Source organism: Cololabis saira, chromosome 9, assembly GCF_033807715.1.
Source record: "Cololabis saira isolate AMF1-May2022 chromosome 9, fColSai1.1, whole genome shotgun sequence".
NCBI classification, from domain to species: Eukaryota; Metazoa; Chordata; class Actinopteri; order Beloniformes; family Belonidae; genus Cololabis; species Cololabis saira.
The window spans coordinates 12,940,928-12,957,395 of record NC_084595.1 but is presented as its reverse complement, the minus strand read 5'-3'; the positions used below and the strand labels follow the sequence as shown (position 1 = coordinate 12,957,395).

Genomic DNA, 16,468 nt, shown 5'->3' with positions numbered 1-16,468 from the left:
AGGAACATTTCTTTCAAACCACCATCGGAGTGAACGTAACAAGAGAATCCACCTTAACTGGTAAGACGGATAGTTTGCACCAAGCAGCATCCTGCAGAAGGTTTTCAGTAGGGAGGACAATCGACGATAGCGGCTCCTAAATTAGCAAATAAGCTGTTAGGATCAATTACAAAAGCAAAGAATGACACAAAAATAGGAAGTTTTGCTATTTAATACTCTGACAGTGTGCAAAAACCATGGGCATGTCAGTTTGTTATGATCACCCAGTTTTTTCTTTTCATTATTGAGTTTGATTATTGCAGCTAGCATATCTTTATCTCCATAATCTAATCAGCAGAAGCATACACAGAGCACATGGTTTCTTTGTATGCAGTTAGTAAAGCTGCACAAAAGAAAACCAGGACAATATGTGTAAAACAGCATATATGAATAGGTATATCAAGGAAATAGTATTTTCTGGTCTATTTCAATCACTATCACCATCAGTGACCGGCTTCGTCACCCACGATGCACCACCGAGAGGCATCGCAGGTCCTTCCTCCCTGCTGCCATCAGACTATATAACCACGCCTCTCAGTAGCCAACAGACAATAATATGTGCAATAACTTGAGATGTGCAATATCTGCCAATCTACCTCACACTCCACCTGCTTTTCTGCACTGTTAACTGTATATACATAAAAGTGATTTTTATACATATCCTGTTTATACATATTTTATACGTATCTTTTGTATTTTTTATATATTTTTTATTGTCTTTTACCCCTCCCCTATATGTGTGTACTGCAACAAATAAGTTTCCCCACTGAGGGAGAAAATAAAGGATATTCTATTCTATTCTATTCTATTCACTACCACAATCAATATCACTGATTCTGTTTGACACTCAACAACTTCTACTGCCACAATTACAGCTAATGAAACTAGGATGCTTTTTAAAAAACTTGTATCTAATGGGAGCAATATTTCTCATTAGCATGACCTGCTTACTCTCATGCACGCTTTTGTTCACAAATACGCTCTCAGTTTTCACAGGCATTTGGGAATATTTAGCCTAACACAAATCCAACCGATCTGGAAGACAAACATGGTGCGCCATTGAAACTTCACAACAATTGTGTCCACCTGAACTCAAAATTTTATCATAATTCAGTTTGGGAAAAAGCAAGTTCATTGCCAAGTGAAAAAAAGTACATACAAATCTATAGTCAGATACTATAGTCGGGTTGTTCAGTCACAGTTTCCTCATGCTTAAAACTACTTTAGATAAACCCAATTCTTCTATGATGCATTGCTCTGTTATTGAGTTGGTTTGTTTTCATTCTGTGCTGAAATGAATCCGTGATCATATCTGTTAATGTGTGCCAACTCATGTCTGTCTAGCAGGGCAGTGTGTGTCCTTCGAGATTCACTTTAGGTTCATCTTGGAGTTCATGTTGAGGTGAGCGTCAGAGTGAATGTCAGTGGATTTACCCCGAAATATCACTAATGGGAGTGTGTCTGTGTGAGGGAGTACATCCACTCGAGTCTCTGTCCTTTCAGTGTCTCTAGCACCTATGTTCAGGAGTTCATGCAGCGGTCTCACACTGCTGCTTGCTTAGCTTTTTATGGTGTTTTTCTTTAGCCACTCGCTTTCCTTTAGTGTAATGGATTGCTCTAACACCTCCTGAGCTCCTGCCTTTCAAATGATGAGGATTCCTCACTCGCCAGTTCTCGCTCCGCTTCATGTCAGCTTGTGGAAACAGAAGGACATCCAGAAGACATCCGTGATTACATGTCACATGTAGACATGTGTGGTTTTAAGCCTTTGTCTGTGGAGCTTTACTCTGAAACAGCACTGTTCAACTCAGTCAGGTGGATTCATTTCTGTAGATCTTCTTTTTTCTCATTTTTAATAGAATTTTCGATGAGTTTATACCCAAACAAGCTTTCAATTTATTGGGGAGTTGGAATTTATACGCCAGACCACAACCACCTTTTACCATTTGAAATGTTTATTCACGCATATTGTGATTTATTGCAATTCATAATCCAGTCCGATATTAGAGTTTCATTCAACCAGTTCATAAAAACATAGCCTATCCAAGGAACCTGTTAAACTGCATTGAATCTTCACTTCACTAAGATCCATCCTCAGGAAACATGAGGCAACAGTGGAGAGAAAAAAAATTGATAACAGGGCTAAAAAAGAGAGCGTAGCTGTCTGCCTTGAAAGGTTGGTAGTCTGAGATGACAGGAAGGGAGACAATAATAAGGATACAAGAAGGGTATGCTCCTGTCATCGGGTCATCCCTATCTTAATTATTTATCAAGAAGAAAAGTGTTAACCCTGACCTTAAAGTTGGAGACTGAGTCTGCTTCCCTGCCAATAACTGGGAGCTCGGTCCTCCAGAGAGGAGTCTGATAACTGAAAGCTCTGCATCCAGCTCTGTTTGGAAACACCAGAAACCACAAATTAGCCTGTGGTTTGTGAAGAAAGTGCTTTTTCAGTAAGATTTGGCGCTATAAGAAATGCCTGCAGCATTGTGAATTTTTCTTAATGCTCATTACATGGTTTTAGTTTTAGATGGTCAGCACGTTATCACGCAGTGAAAATCATCACATATACTTCTTAAATATGCTGAACTGCTGCGTCACATGCTTCAGCATCTTGGATGCAGACTCGCTGTGGTGTTCCAACTGCAGACTTTTGTTTGAAGTGACATTCATGGCACCCCACAAGCCTGCATTTCTCTCACCTCACTCAGAGGGAAGGATGGGGAAGATCTCCTCCAATAAACAAACAGCAGTGTTGCCAGTCAGGACCGAGATAAAAATAACATTTAGTTCAAAAAGGGGAAGTTGTTGAAAGCAGTTGAACAAAGAATTAACAGTTCAGAAGTGTGTAAAAATCAGTATCTACTCCTTTAATCATATCTTTTTCACCATGTAAAAACAGAATAAAATACACACCCGCTCAATACACACCTACACCTCACTCCACAGTTTTGGGGGACAGATAATCGCAGTAACCTATCGTTTTGATTCAGTCTCAGGGACCTGAAACGGTTGCTGCTTGTGTATCTGCCTCTTCTCGTGTCTGTTTGTTTTTTCTCTTACAGATTTTCAAAGGCTTGTGTGCCTCAAAGGCTTGTATATGTATATATATATATATATATATATATATATATATATATATATATATATATATATATATGATAAATATTATGTATTTATATATAATATTACATATATGCATATAATCCTTAGGTTTTTTACCAATTTGGTATTAACCATTAATATATATGCAGACAAAAAAAAAACAGAATAAAAAACATGTAATCATATTGGGTCGTAGTGTTAGTCAAATTTTAAACCAGAATTAGAAGAAACAGGGGGCAGGGCGGGGCAGCTGGAAGTGCAGATGCCTCACAGCTAGAAGGTCCTGGGTTCTATTCTCGCCAGGGGCGCTGTGGGTGCTGGGGGCGTGTTTACTTCAGCACCCACACCCTGGGTGGGGTTGGTGAAAGGGCCTTTCTGTGTGGGTGAAAAGAAGCGGCCTGCTCACTCCATGAACATCTGTGCAGACCTTTTTTAAAACAGATACGTTGGCACTTTGCTGGTTTAGAGTAATCAGTATGTTAACACAATGTCCAGAGAGAAAGACATAAGCAATAGTCTTTGAGATAAAAATGTTGCTCTCATCCATCGGGGAAAACCATCACCAAAATGAGGATTTAAGTACAGTGAGGAGAAACCACTCGCAAGTGAAAAGCATTCAAGATAATTGCCAATCTTCACTGGAATGGCCGACCCAGGAAATATTAACCAGACTGTGCAAAGCTCGAGAGAAATGTAAAAAATTAAAGTTAGCCGTCAGCCTTGGAGGGAGTGACACACGCGGGGCTTCGGGGGGGGGGGGGGGGGGGGGTGGTATTCCCCCAGCCCGGGGCCCAATGGGCCCCGCCGCCCTGCAAGGTTTTTAATTTTTTTTAATTTTTGTGGCACCACTTGGTTCATATTAGGTATAAAGCATTGTATAATATTTTGTGCTGAGATTTTCACACTCACAGTTAACATTAAAACAAAAATTGCAAGTATAATCTCCAAATGTATTTTGGGTAAAATCGTTCATCATCAACAGCCATCTATCAACGTCATACGTCATCATCGATCACTTGTCAACAGAATCCTACAGCCGAAACATGAGTTATAAACACAAAAGTGGAGCGATAAAACGCAAAGAAAAATAAAAAATGAAGCAAGAAATAGTCAAATTTCCCAAGCTAGATGCATATTTTGTTCGCCCTAATCCTCCTCCTGTGGGAGATTAACCTGACGTTAGCAGCGTTTCATCCCCATCAGGCGTGCTGCAGTGGAAGCGCTTGCATGTAGATGTGTTCAGGCCTGGACATTTAGCGGATGACACCACCCTCGACTCTATATATCAAACCATTCAAAAGTTATGGCAGAAGAATCAGAAGAAGGGGTGGAGCTAATTCATGCCAATGAAGGTCAAGGACTCAAAACCATGTCCGATGACACCACCCACATGTCTTTATGTCAAACCATTCAAAAGTTATGCCAGAAAATAGGGACTATCAAATATGGACCAATCAGATGAAGGGGGGGGGCGCGCTTTTTGGCGTCTATCGTCACTACGGTAATGCTTTTGACTGAGAAAAGTAATGCACATCGTCGCAGGATCGAGACGCACATTTTGATGTATAACACACCAGGGTGCACGGTACGGTTCGGGCCGCATTAACGGCCGAAGAAATGGCATAAATTGCGGCAAAATTACACGATTAATTCAAAATGGCCGACTTCCTGTTTGGTTTCGGCCATGGTGCGAAGAGACTTTTCTTTAAGTTGTGACATAATACAGGTGTGGACTGATTTTCATGCATGTACGTCAGACCGTATTGGGGGCTTGAGGCACAAAGTTTTCTAGGGGGCGCTGTTGAGCCATTTTGCCACGCCCATTAATGCAAACCATTAAATATCATATTTTTCGCCAGGCCTGGCTTGCGTGTAAAATTTTGTGACTTTTCGGGCACGTTAAGGGGGGCAAAAAGGCCCTCATTTCGTAGGAAGAAGGAAAAAAAAAACAAGGAAAAAAATTCCTACACATGCAATAGGGCCTTCGCACTGTAAAGGCTGAAATATTGTTCTGCGTCAAAACGACGCCGTGCCTACGGCGTGTGGTTTTCGTCCACGCAGACCACACGCCGTCACCTGCGCCGTCACTGACGCGCACCTCCCGAAAATTGTAACTACGCGTCGAGTGACGCAGACCACACGCAGACGGAGAGGGCTGTGATTGGTTCGCTTGGAAGCAACGCATTTCCGGTTTCCGGTTTGAAGCAGTAATTAACTTTCAGGGCTCTTTTCTTCGTTTATATGTGATTTTCTTTGTTTTGGTTTTTTGCACAATAGTTGTCCTTATCACTTTGATTTACTGTGACCGGAAAAAGTCGGATAAACCATTCAGAAAAAGATCGCTAACTAGCGGCCGCGGGGGGTACTGCATCGCGGCGAAATGGAGTGACGGAGAAGTCCAAAGGGTTCATGACGGCGTCACGGCTGCGGCGTGTGCTCTGCGTTGGTGTGACGCAGAACCTTAATTCAGCCTTAAGTGCTCGGGCCCTAATAATGCATCAAATGGTGCGTACAATCATCAGTTTATTTTGTCTCATTAAAGGCCATATTTCTCTTTTAAGAAACATTGTGTAGTGTCTTCAAGAGTGCCAGTGATATTATTGTGGAGGATCGTGAATAAAAGTTTTAGCTGTGATGCAAATGAAAACAGTGTGCAGCTAATGTAGGTCTGCATTTTGGGTTCAATATTTTCCTATTGTTGATTCAGGCTATGCCGTTCTGATGTGTCTAATGAATCTTTTTTCAAGCCGTAATTATATGCTCTGACTTCCTAGCGGTTCATCTATTACATTGCCTGAAGTCAATATTACAGAAATCATTCTTGTATATTACGTTATGATGGATTACAAGCATAATCATTTCATGCACACCGAAAGGGAGTATGAGCCTAAAAGTGGCATGTCCTTGCAATTTATTGAATTGAAAATTGATTAAAAAAGGAAACATGATGTCAACAGTCACAGATGAAATGAATTATACAGACCAAAACACCCCTCCCCCTTATCAATACATTGAGATGTAAGTGTTTCACTGGCCATTTAGCATCTGGTTTTTGTGGGAACACGCTGATGATATTCATGCTGCCTTGCACCCTGTAACCTAAGGAACACCACATAAAAATTGTACTGAAACACCTTTGTAATGTGGTATGAGACAAGCATTGCTACCTCTAGGGCTGGCAGGTAGAGCTAGTCCCTTTAAAGATGGTTTAGTCATCAATGTTCTCAAACAAGAAAAAAAAAGCCGTCTTTCTACAGCTCCCTGACTATGTACTTCATTATTAAAAGCTCCACTGTCTAAAGCCTTCCTTGTATATCAAAACAAACTGTGTAATACGTATTGACCTGGCATGCCTGCAAGAGATTGTTGATTTGAATATGTTTTTGTTTAACTTGGTCCCCTGGCTCTGAAGCATTGTCAGCCAGCCTGATCCAGCCGTCTCAGCAATATGTCCTGCATGCACACCGATACCCAGCGTATTTATCAGCCGAAAGTCCCATACCAAATCTGGTGGAGACCTGTGAATGGCAGCAAACAGGGTGACAGGGATTTTTAAAGGCGGTGTTAAAATTAACCAGCGTAATGAGTACATAAGAGACTTATAGGTGCTGCAGTCATCTCCTTCATTAAGACTGATATTTATGAGCGTCCATCACAGATGGAGCTTCCAGCTCTACAGCCGTGGGTTTATGGAGCATGAATTGTCACCTTGTTCCAATTATCTGCTACTTTTGAATGTGCTGAATGTTTAAACGCTAAGAGGAAGGGACGCAGCACATCATTAGGTGTTGTGAAATGTGAAAAAAGTGAAAGAAAAAGCTTGGCCTTGTCAGAGTATTTGTATTCACCATAGCAATTAGTTGATTGTAGAAGGCTTGCTCAGTGGTTAAGAAGGCGTGGAATGTATGAGGTTTTCATGCCCTAATCATCGCATGTTTTAGTGCCTTTAAAAAGATGTGGAAGCAGGGTTTGGTAGATCAGCTTGGCATTTCTTAACAGCCTTTTATATACATTTTTGGAAGCAATAAAAACTGAACCTATGGTCAGCTCTTACATGGACATATCTGTATCTGACATTTATTATCAGTAATTAAAAGGCTAAAAGGATTTGTTTTCTTTCTTTTTATCTTTCTTCTACTTCTTTTACGCTTGCACCTTTTGAGCTGCTTAAGTACTGGCACTTGGCTCAAGTTGGTCAGAAAGGGTTAATACATGATGTACTCAGAAACAGACGGACTCAGGAATGTAGTGGCATCAGAAAGAACAAGGTTCATTGAAGATTGTGCAAAGGGTTTATAAAAAGAGAATCCTTGTTGAATTCTGGTAGAGTGAGGGATGGGTATATAAGCGGACTGAAGACCGAAGGCTTTGGCTGACGAGGAAATGTAGGTAGGCCGACAGGCGGAAGGACAGCGCTTCTAGAAATAATGAATGATTAACCGGAGTTTTTGGACAAGAAGTAACAAGCAGCAACCAGAAAGACACAGAAGCTGAAACAAACAGAGAAACAATGCAAAATTTAAGCAGAGCAGCCGAAAGTGTGAGTGTTAGAGAGAAGATAAAACAATTTCTTGGCTTGTGAAGTAATCTGGGAAATATTTAAAACATGCAATAAACAGGTACTTCAGGACCAGAATTGGGAAACGTCATTCTAGTCTATAGTGGAGAAGATAGTTTTGTTTACAATCACCAATTGGTGCAGCAGTATCAGAGCCTGTCACTCAGAGAAGCCTATACCTCAGTGCAGCGGGATGGAGAACACAGCAGATCCGCTATATGACAGGATGATCAAACTACATCCAGAAGCTTGATCAGCTCCACTGAAAGAGGAACCAGTTCAGAAGGTCATTCCCATTCACACGTGCAAGCCTAGAGAATCTACATAATTTGGCAAAGCTGTCATAGTCCTTGGAATGATGTAGCTGCAGTTATTCTGGATTCAACATGTTCCATCCTTATTTTGCTTTCCGTTTTTACCCAAAACTGTAACTGCATTTAACAGTCTAGAGAGAGAGAAAGAGAAAACTTAAATAAACAAATGTTACAGATATATTAAATTATACACTCACACTAATCAATATCAGTCCCTTACCATCAAATAATCAGGGATTTATCCCTTCTACATCAGCTCAAATTAGATACACGGCAGTTCTGCATCTAACAATAGTGTGTTTATTACTGCTCCAGTTCATTAGAGTAACAGACTCTATACATCTGTCTCTGGACTTGTTTCCATATGGCAACCTGAGCCAACAATACTCCGTGTGTTCGACCCATCTGTGACTTGAGGAACCACCTTCTGAATGTGGAAGTGCACACAATGGTTATATTTCACAGAACAGTTCTACGTTAAATTAGATTTAATTACATAATTATCTATTAAGGGCTGATGGGTAGTGTGCTGTTGGCACCATCGTGTCACAGTATGACGTTTCCTCATTTCAATCATGGCTGAAGCATTTGCTGAAGGCTTTCAGTGTGTAGTTTATTTGTTTTCCTTGTGCTTGCATGGGTTTTCTCTGGAAACTCTACTTTGCTCTCACAGTCCAAAAGTGTGCATGCTTGATTAGGGTTAGATCAATTCTAGTAGTTTAATAGTCGTAGGTGTGATTAGGTATGAGTTAATAACTGTAGGTATGAGTGTGAGTGTGCACACTTGTTTATCCTTGAGAGCCTTTCCGGTGGACTGAATACGATTACATGTGAATTTGGATAGAAATGACTGAAGGAATGCTGTTGTAATAAGCTTTCTAAGTGATCTGCCTTCCTGTTCAAAGCATTTTTTTTAAAGACATTCAATGTTCATTCTTTTTTATTGTTTGTTTTTTAACATTACAGTTAAAGGGGACCTATTATGAAAAACACGTTTTTTCTTGTTTTAACATATGTAAAGTGGTCTCCCCTCGCCCTGCCAGCACAGGGGAGACAAAATACCATGAATTTCTGCAAGCTCTCTGACCCCCGCCGGACAGAGTCCCCCAGTGTCACGTGACCTTTTTTTGAGCCGATTAGAATCTGCTCCCGTCGTGACGTCACGACGGGAGCAGATTTCCATAGGTTCAGCCTCCGCTGCTGAAACCACGCCCACAACCAGCTCTCTCCGCTGCTGGAGCGGTCCTTTCATTGAGCCAGTCGGACGCGGCGCCGCGGCGGAGCGGATCCGGGTTAAATCATCCAGGTTCCCGGGTGGTTTGGGAGCTGGGTCCTCGGGGGTCTGTCCCAGGTCGGACCAGCTTCACCCTCCGAGATTTTCAGGCAAATCTGTCGGTTTGATCCCCTGTAACGGGCGATGCGCCGCGGATGCGCCGCGGAGCGGATCTGTGCGCCCGCCGTGGGATTGCGGCGCCCGTCGCGCAGCATCCGCCGGGCAGATCCGGCTGAAATTCCGCTGGTCGGTCCCCGGGAGTCCCTGCTACCAGTCCAGGCCGGTTCCTGCGGTCCCGGCCGGTCAGAACCGGTCAGATTCCCCCGTTAAAGCCGCGGTGATGCGCGCTGCTCCCGGGCGCCCGGCGTGGCTCCGGGGCCAGGGTTCAGCATCCGCCGGGCAGATCCGGCTTAAATAGTGCATAAATGTTATTTATATACAACTCATATTTTATTTTTTTAACAATAAAGTTTCCATTTGTGAAAATTCAGTGTTGTGATAATTTACAGGCTCGGGCTGCTCTGGCGGAGCGAGGTTTATTCTCCTCCCCTGCTACACGTCATTCAGGGAGCCAATCAGCACAGAGCCTCATTATCATACCCCCCCCTTCCCTAAAAATGAGGCGCAGAAAAAGAGGTTAGAAGCGGTAAAACTAGAGACATGGCCCACAGGCTGGATTTATGATTTATGTAGAAAAAACAAGCTTTAGATTGTTTTTAAGACATTCAAGGCCTGTTTAAAATATACATTAAATGCCATAATAGGTCACCTTTAATAGCAGTCACAATGTATGCCCACGGCTGGCAAACACTGCACTTATTTATGACAACAAATCCTGCATCTGGGCGTAGAGTTGATGAAACAGCCTGTTATTAATAGTTGAAGCTACAGTATGATGTATTGTGAGTGTTTATGTATGCTCCACTAGAAAGCGCCGCTAAAGTTTGCTTAAGATGTGGCACAGTGTTCAGATGAAGCACAGCAACATTCCTTTGACAAAATATTCCCCAGAGAAAGGTGTTGATGAGGTTCAGAGAGCACCTTGTAACACAAAGCGCTTAGAATCCTCAGAAACAAAAGTGGTAGTTAAAGTTGTAAGATAAAGAGGAAATAAGAGAGAATGTATATTTGTATAGCCAAGAGGAGGAAAACTGCATGTGCTAGACCGTGTCATGGGTTACTGCCATTTTCTGAGAACAAAACCTCACTTCAAATTACCCTCTGTAGCTTTTGAATATTTGCCCTCAATATTGCCTCTTTCCAGTATAGCTTTTTCTTCCTGTTGTTTGTTCTCTAGATCAGATTATGGAACATCACAACATTTCCTACCATACTTATGCCGAAATCAAATCAATGAGTGGATGTGCCAGAATTTTCTCCAGCTAAATGCAGAAACGACAGAGGTGATCGTTTTTGACCCTAAAAATGAAAGGGAAAAGATCAGTGCTCACCTTGGCCCCATGTCATTGACTAGCTACAAATCAAGCCAGGAATGTTGTAATTATTGAAAATCTGCCTATTACCACTTAAAAACATTGCTAGAATAAAGGAGTTTCTGTCTAAACAAGACACGGAAAAACGTATTCATGCATTAATTTTCAGTAGGTTGGATTATTGCAATGGCATCTTTACAGGCCTTAACAAGAAACTGGACCACATTACACCGGTCATGAAATTGCTACACTGGCTTCCAGTGAGTCAAAGGATAGAGTTTAAAATCTTCCTGCTGGTTTACAAAGCACTGAATGGTCTTGGACCAAAATCCATGGTTGATCTGTTAGTTCCTATGAAGCTCCCAGACCCATGAGGTTCATCTGGATCTGGTTTGTTGTGGTTCCCAAGAACAAGAACCAAGCAAGGTGAGGCAGCGTTCAGTTATTCTGCTCCTCATCGGTGGAACAAACTTCCTATAGACCTGAGAAATATAATTTTATTTCATTGTATTTGTTATTTACTGTTTTATTGTGTCTTGCCGCTTTTAATGTTGATGTAAAGCACTTTGAATTACCTTGTGTTGAATTGTGCTATACAAATAAACTTGCCTTGCCTTGCCTCTTAAATTTATGTATAAGATATTTACGTAGATTACTGTAGATGGATTCAGAATGGGTGAAAGCAAGTTGGAAAAGGACTTAAAAATATAACAAGTCATTGTAATTTGGATCAGTTGTGTACGCTGATAGGAGTGGTGGTTGAATGGAGCGGGCAATTGAGAGCTGAAGACTGTTCAGGTCTGTCATGGTGGTGAGAGAGCCAAACTCAAAGTAAAATCTTGTTGTTTATCCGTTGATCGATAATCAAACCCTCTGCTCTTGCCCTAAGCACAGTGAAGGAGGCGCTAATGTTAAATACAACGTCTGGTGAGAAGCAGAACGAGCATGGCTGGATAGATGGACAGATGTACTCTAGAAGAAATTCACCTAATGAGATCTGGCGAGCAGATCAAGTTTTTGATCCAAGCTGCATTTGATGAACTCCCTACTCCAATAAACCTTTACATCTGGTACAAGAGTACATTCACTGCGATCTCCACTTTTGCTCAGGCAGAAGTTCCCTGAAGCACCTCCTGCACAGCTGGTTCTTGTTAAACTACATGCACAAATAAAGTTCAGAGACTATCTGCCTCTGACAATAGCTAAAAAGCTGTTCACCTTTGTCAGGGCTGTAGATCAGATTTGCCTCATTTTGCAGCTCAGACCGAATACCAAATGCAAACTCAAACATTATGTTGGCAGTTTGAAGCTTATGAAGGTAGATACTGTATGTGCCAGAATGCACAAGCTTGTAGATTTCATGTGAAAACGTGTATAATACAATGTAAGAACTTGCACAACATATATATTAGATTAGATTAGATTAAATTGTCCTTTATTCATCCCTCAGTGGGGAAATTCGCTTGAAGTAGCAGCAGTACACACAACACACATGCAGTGAAAGAAGGATAAAAAAGTAAAACATATATTATTACAAAATATAAACAGTATACAGTGGAATAAAAATAGTGCAGTACAAGAAAAAAAGTGCCAAAAAAGCAGGTAGGATGTGATATAATCACACAGATTTATATATATACATACATATATATATATATATATATATATATACACCGTATTTTCACGACCATTCGGCGCACCGTGTGAAAAGGCGCACCCTCATTTTTGTGTGTCATTTTTAGATTTAAAACACACATACGGCGCACCGACCCAAAAGGCGCAGTTTACAGACACGGAGCTGCACACACGCGCGCCGCAAAACACACGCGCGCCGCAAAACACACACACACCCGCTGCAGAACACACACACAAGCACACAAGTGTGCTTATTTAAAAATAGAGCGGGAGCAAAACTTAGTTTGATTGTATTTTATTTCAGTTTTTACATTAATCAAACCCTTCAAAGTCCTCATCCTGTGTTTCTGCATTACTGTAAAGAGCTCCGCTAATTCAGCTGCGCCAGTCCGAATTTCCTCGCTGTCAGAGTCAATTTCTGCACAACAGTAAATAAACTTTTCATACCCCGTTGTGCGGATCCCCCACCGCGCGGATCCCGTCTCTCCCCGGCGCGGATCCCGTCTCTCCCCGGCACGGATCCCGCCTATCCCCGGCGCGGATCCCGTCTATCCACCGCGCAGGTCCCCGTTAACTCCACCGTGGGATTCACCGGCATGTGGAACGTGAGCGGCACCCCGTCCATGTTGGTGATGTGTCTGGGCTGGATGCGTTTGTCGGTGATGTGTCGGCTGCAGAATGAGTGGAAGCTCTCCATCTTTTCCATGTAATCTGCCGGGCGCTGCTGCTGCGCTGGCACCGTTTCATGAACCGAAAGCACCAAGACAGACCTCCATGGAAATGTTCAATTTTAATTTCTTCCACCAGCGCTACTGCTTTCAGTTTGAGGATGGTCTCATTCACGTCCGCAACTCACGGGTGCTTCACACGCCCCCTTCTCCTTTACCGTTCTCATGGTGGCCGTCCGCCTTACATTACCGTAATACAGGTAATAGATACGGCGCACCGTTTCATTGGACGCGCAGCACATTTTTAAAAAGTAAAAGAATTTTATGTGCGCCTTATGGTCGCGAAAATACGGTATGTATATATGTATATGTATATATATGTATGTATATGTATGTATATGTATATATATGTATATATATATATATATATATATATATATATATATATATATATATATATATGTATATGTATATATATGTATATACCTAGATTTTCTGCTTTAAAGAAAAATCACTCTCACGTGAACCGAATTTGAAGTTATAGAAGAAGATAGACCATATGGAGAAAAAAAATTATACTCCCAGAAGAAGTTAACTGTACATGCTTTCAGCAGCGGCTTTCATAGAAAATGAATGGCAGCCGGACACCTCTGACGCCTGTGGCGCTTTCAGTGTGAATCCAGGGTAAGACTGAGCAGGCAGGAGCAACCAAGTAGGCTTCTGTGTTCCATCCAAAAGAGGTAATAATCTGGCATCGGCCTCCAGGATGGTGCAGGCTTTTAACCCTAATTACCAACGAGCAGCAGGGTCGATGCTGACAGACTTCCACAGACCCGCCCAGCCTGAAACAGAACAGCCAGCAGCCAGGGACCAAAAACCCAACAGAAAACATAACCACCACAAATAGGAAGTAAGGGAATAAATGAGATCAGTAAAAGGAAGTGCGTGTGGTCGCAGTATGAGAGACATCTGTCTGTCCGACAGTAGATAATGGCAACGTATTATTTCCATTCATTTACCAATATGTCCATTTGTTTTACGTGCATCCCCTCTCAACACCTGCATCCATTCATTCACCCATTTAACAACATTGATTGAAAGAGGTTGGGAGAGGGCAGATTCGATTTCAAGGGACAGAATTGGATTTGATGGGGTGGGGGGCGGGGGATATAATAGCTTTCATGGGCTTTTATGGTGCTGAATAGCTTAGCTGGAGCTGCCTCAATGGGCTTGAGATGTATTTCTCAGTTGGATCCAGGAGTTGGCAAGAGCACAGATATCCTGTTCTACATTGTCCCCAGTTCACAATGTTCGCTGTGCTTTAGAGGAAGCAAGCAGGACAACATGCAAGGAAAAGACTCACGACAAACTAAAAAAGAGGGGAACAAATCCTGGTTGAGCTATGTCTGTGATCTGCCTTTTAAAACGTGTACTGAGATTGAGATCTGCTAACACAAATGCTTGTTAAGAAACTGGGCCGCATGTTTGCCCGACAGAAGTGAGAAAAGAAAAAAAAGTATTATTGTTAAAGACTGGCATGTTGATGCCAGTACAAAGGCTGCAAAAGTCCATGCAGAGATAAAATGTACTCATATTCTAGAGCGACAATTTTGGTAATCAGCCCCCTACTAATTCCTCTCCACTTGCTCAATTCTGATTTCATTCATCTGCAAATTGCTCTGAGGAGTAAAGGTTTGCACAAAAGGGGGGGTGGGAAGTAATTTATTCACTCCGTATCAGTGTATTTGCCTTTCTGCAATATTTTAGCTTTTGATGAATTCAAAACACGGCCAACTGAGCTTCTTTTTAAAATTTGCAAGCCACGCTGTTGGTGAAATGAAATGAACTTGACTGCTTTTTTTGTTGCTAAATTGTGTATCCAACTGAAAACAACTTTGTCTTTGTTTCTGCCCGGCTGCCTTTTGTCCATTTCAATCTTGGTTTTTCTGAAAGATATACTCAACATGGTGAAATAACTATGTTGTTATGTTGTGTTGTTTTTTCCAGGTACCACAGGCGCTCAATCTGACACCTTGCCCTCTGCGCAGGGCACTCTGCCGCACTTCATCCAGGAGCCAGAAGATGCCTACATTGTCAAGAGCAACCCCATCAAACTGCGCTGTCGAGCCACGCCCGCCTTACAGATCTTCTTCAAATGCAATGGGGAATGGGTTCACCAGAACGAGCACATGGCCCAAGAGTACAAGGACTTAAACACCGGTAAGATTATGTGTCGTGGCCTTAAAGGGGACATATTATGGCATTTAATGTATATTTTAAACAGGCCTTGAATGTCTTAAAAACAATCTAAAGCTTGTTTTTTCTACATAAATCAGAAATTCAGTCTCTGGGCCATGTTTTTATTTTTTCCGCTTCTAAAGCCTTTTTCTGTGATTCATTTTCAGGGCGGGGGGGGCTATGATAATGAGGCTCTGCGCTGATTGGCTGCTTGAATGACGTGTAGCAGGGGAGGAGACAAAGTGTCGCTCCGGGCAGAAGAGCAGCGGCTGCGTAGCAAAGCGTGTCCACGGTTCTGCGTTAAATCGACACGTACCCTACGCCGTAGGCTCTGCGTTGGTGTAACGCGGAACCATAAATCAGCCTTTAGTTACCTCGTCTTCAAACAGGAAGATTGAATTTAATTCTAAAACAGTTACACCACAGTTATTTACTCCGATTCCTCATCATTTCACTTCTTATGTTACAAGACAAATGAATCATGTTAACTGTAAGGAAATCACAACACTGAATTTTCACAAATGGCAACTTTATTGTTAAAATATATAAATACAATTTATGCACTATTGCTGGCTCAAGGAAGGACCGCGCGTCTTCTGAATGTGAACAGCTCCAGGTGCTTGAAAGATCTGAAACCACAGAAGAAAAATGTATTACGGTACTAATAGAGCCCCGAGCCCGGGGCTCCTCGACGGTCCGGTCCGTGAGCAGCCCCCGCAGCTCCGTATGCGGCGCCGGGGCTCCGGAGCTAAGCTAAATACTTAGCCCATGCAAAGATCATACAAATATAAATAACATTAAAAAAAAAGGAACATACCGCTGACTCGTGTGCAGTTACCGGGTCCGTGCTGTTGGAACTGATACTTTTATATGGGTAAATGTCGATGCAAAATCTCATTTCTACTCTCCCTCGCTGTTCAAACAGCCACCGCTGCTGAACAATGGCGGATGCTCGAGCCGACTGAGAGAGCTGGTTGTGGGCGTGGTTTCAGCAGCGGAGACCGAACCTCTGCGCCTCGGCTGTTGTGATTTTTGTCTGAAGTTTGAAATGAACAGATTTTTCCCTCTTTCATAAAGCATCTACAAAGCCAAAATGAGGCTATTGACATGCAAACCACAGCCATCATTACAAGGCTGCAGTTCACAGAATATGACGCGGCTGTCTTGTGCTTGGTTCCAGTTTTGTTCGTAGTTTAAGCGCAGATACA

At 42.2% G+C, this 16,468-nt stretch overlaps 1 protein-coding gene across 1 annotated transcript in view; it reads left to right on the top strand.

The window, feature by feature from the left end:
* Window positions 1-16,468, top strand: part of unc5db (unc-5 netrin receptor Db) — a 338,445-nt gene that overhangs the window by 146,948 nt on the left and 175,029 nt on the right. Inside the window, exon 2 of the mRNA XM_061730512.1 lies at window positions 15,030-15,242. Within this exon, the coding sequence (XP_061586496.1) occupies window positions 15,030-15,242 (213 nt within the window). The remainder of the gene's footprint in view (window positions 1-15,029; window positions 15,243-16,468) is intronic.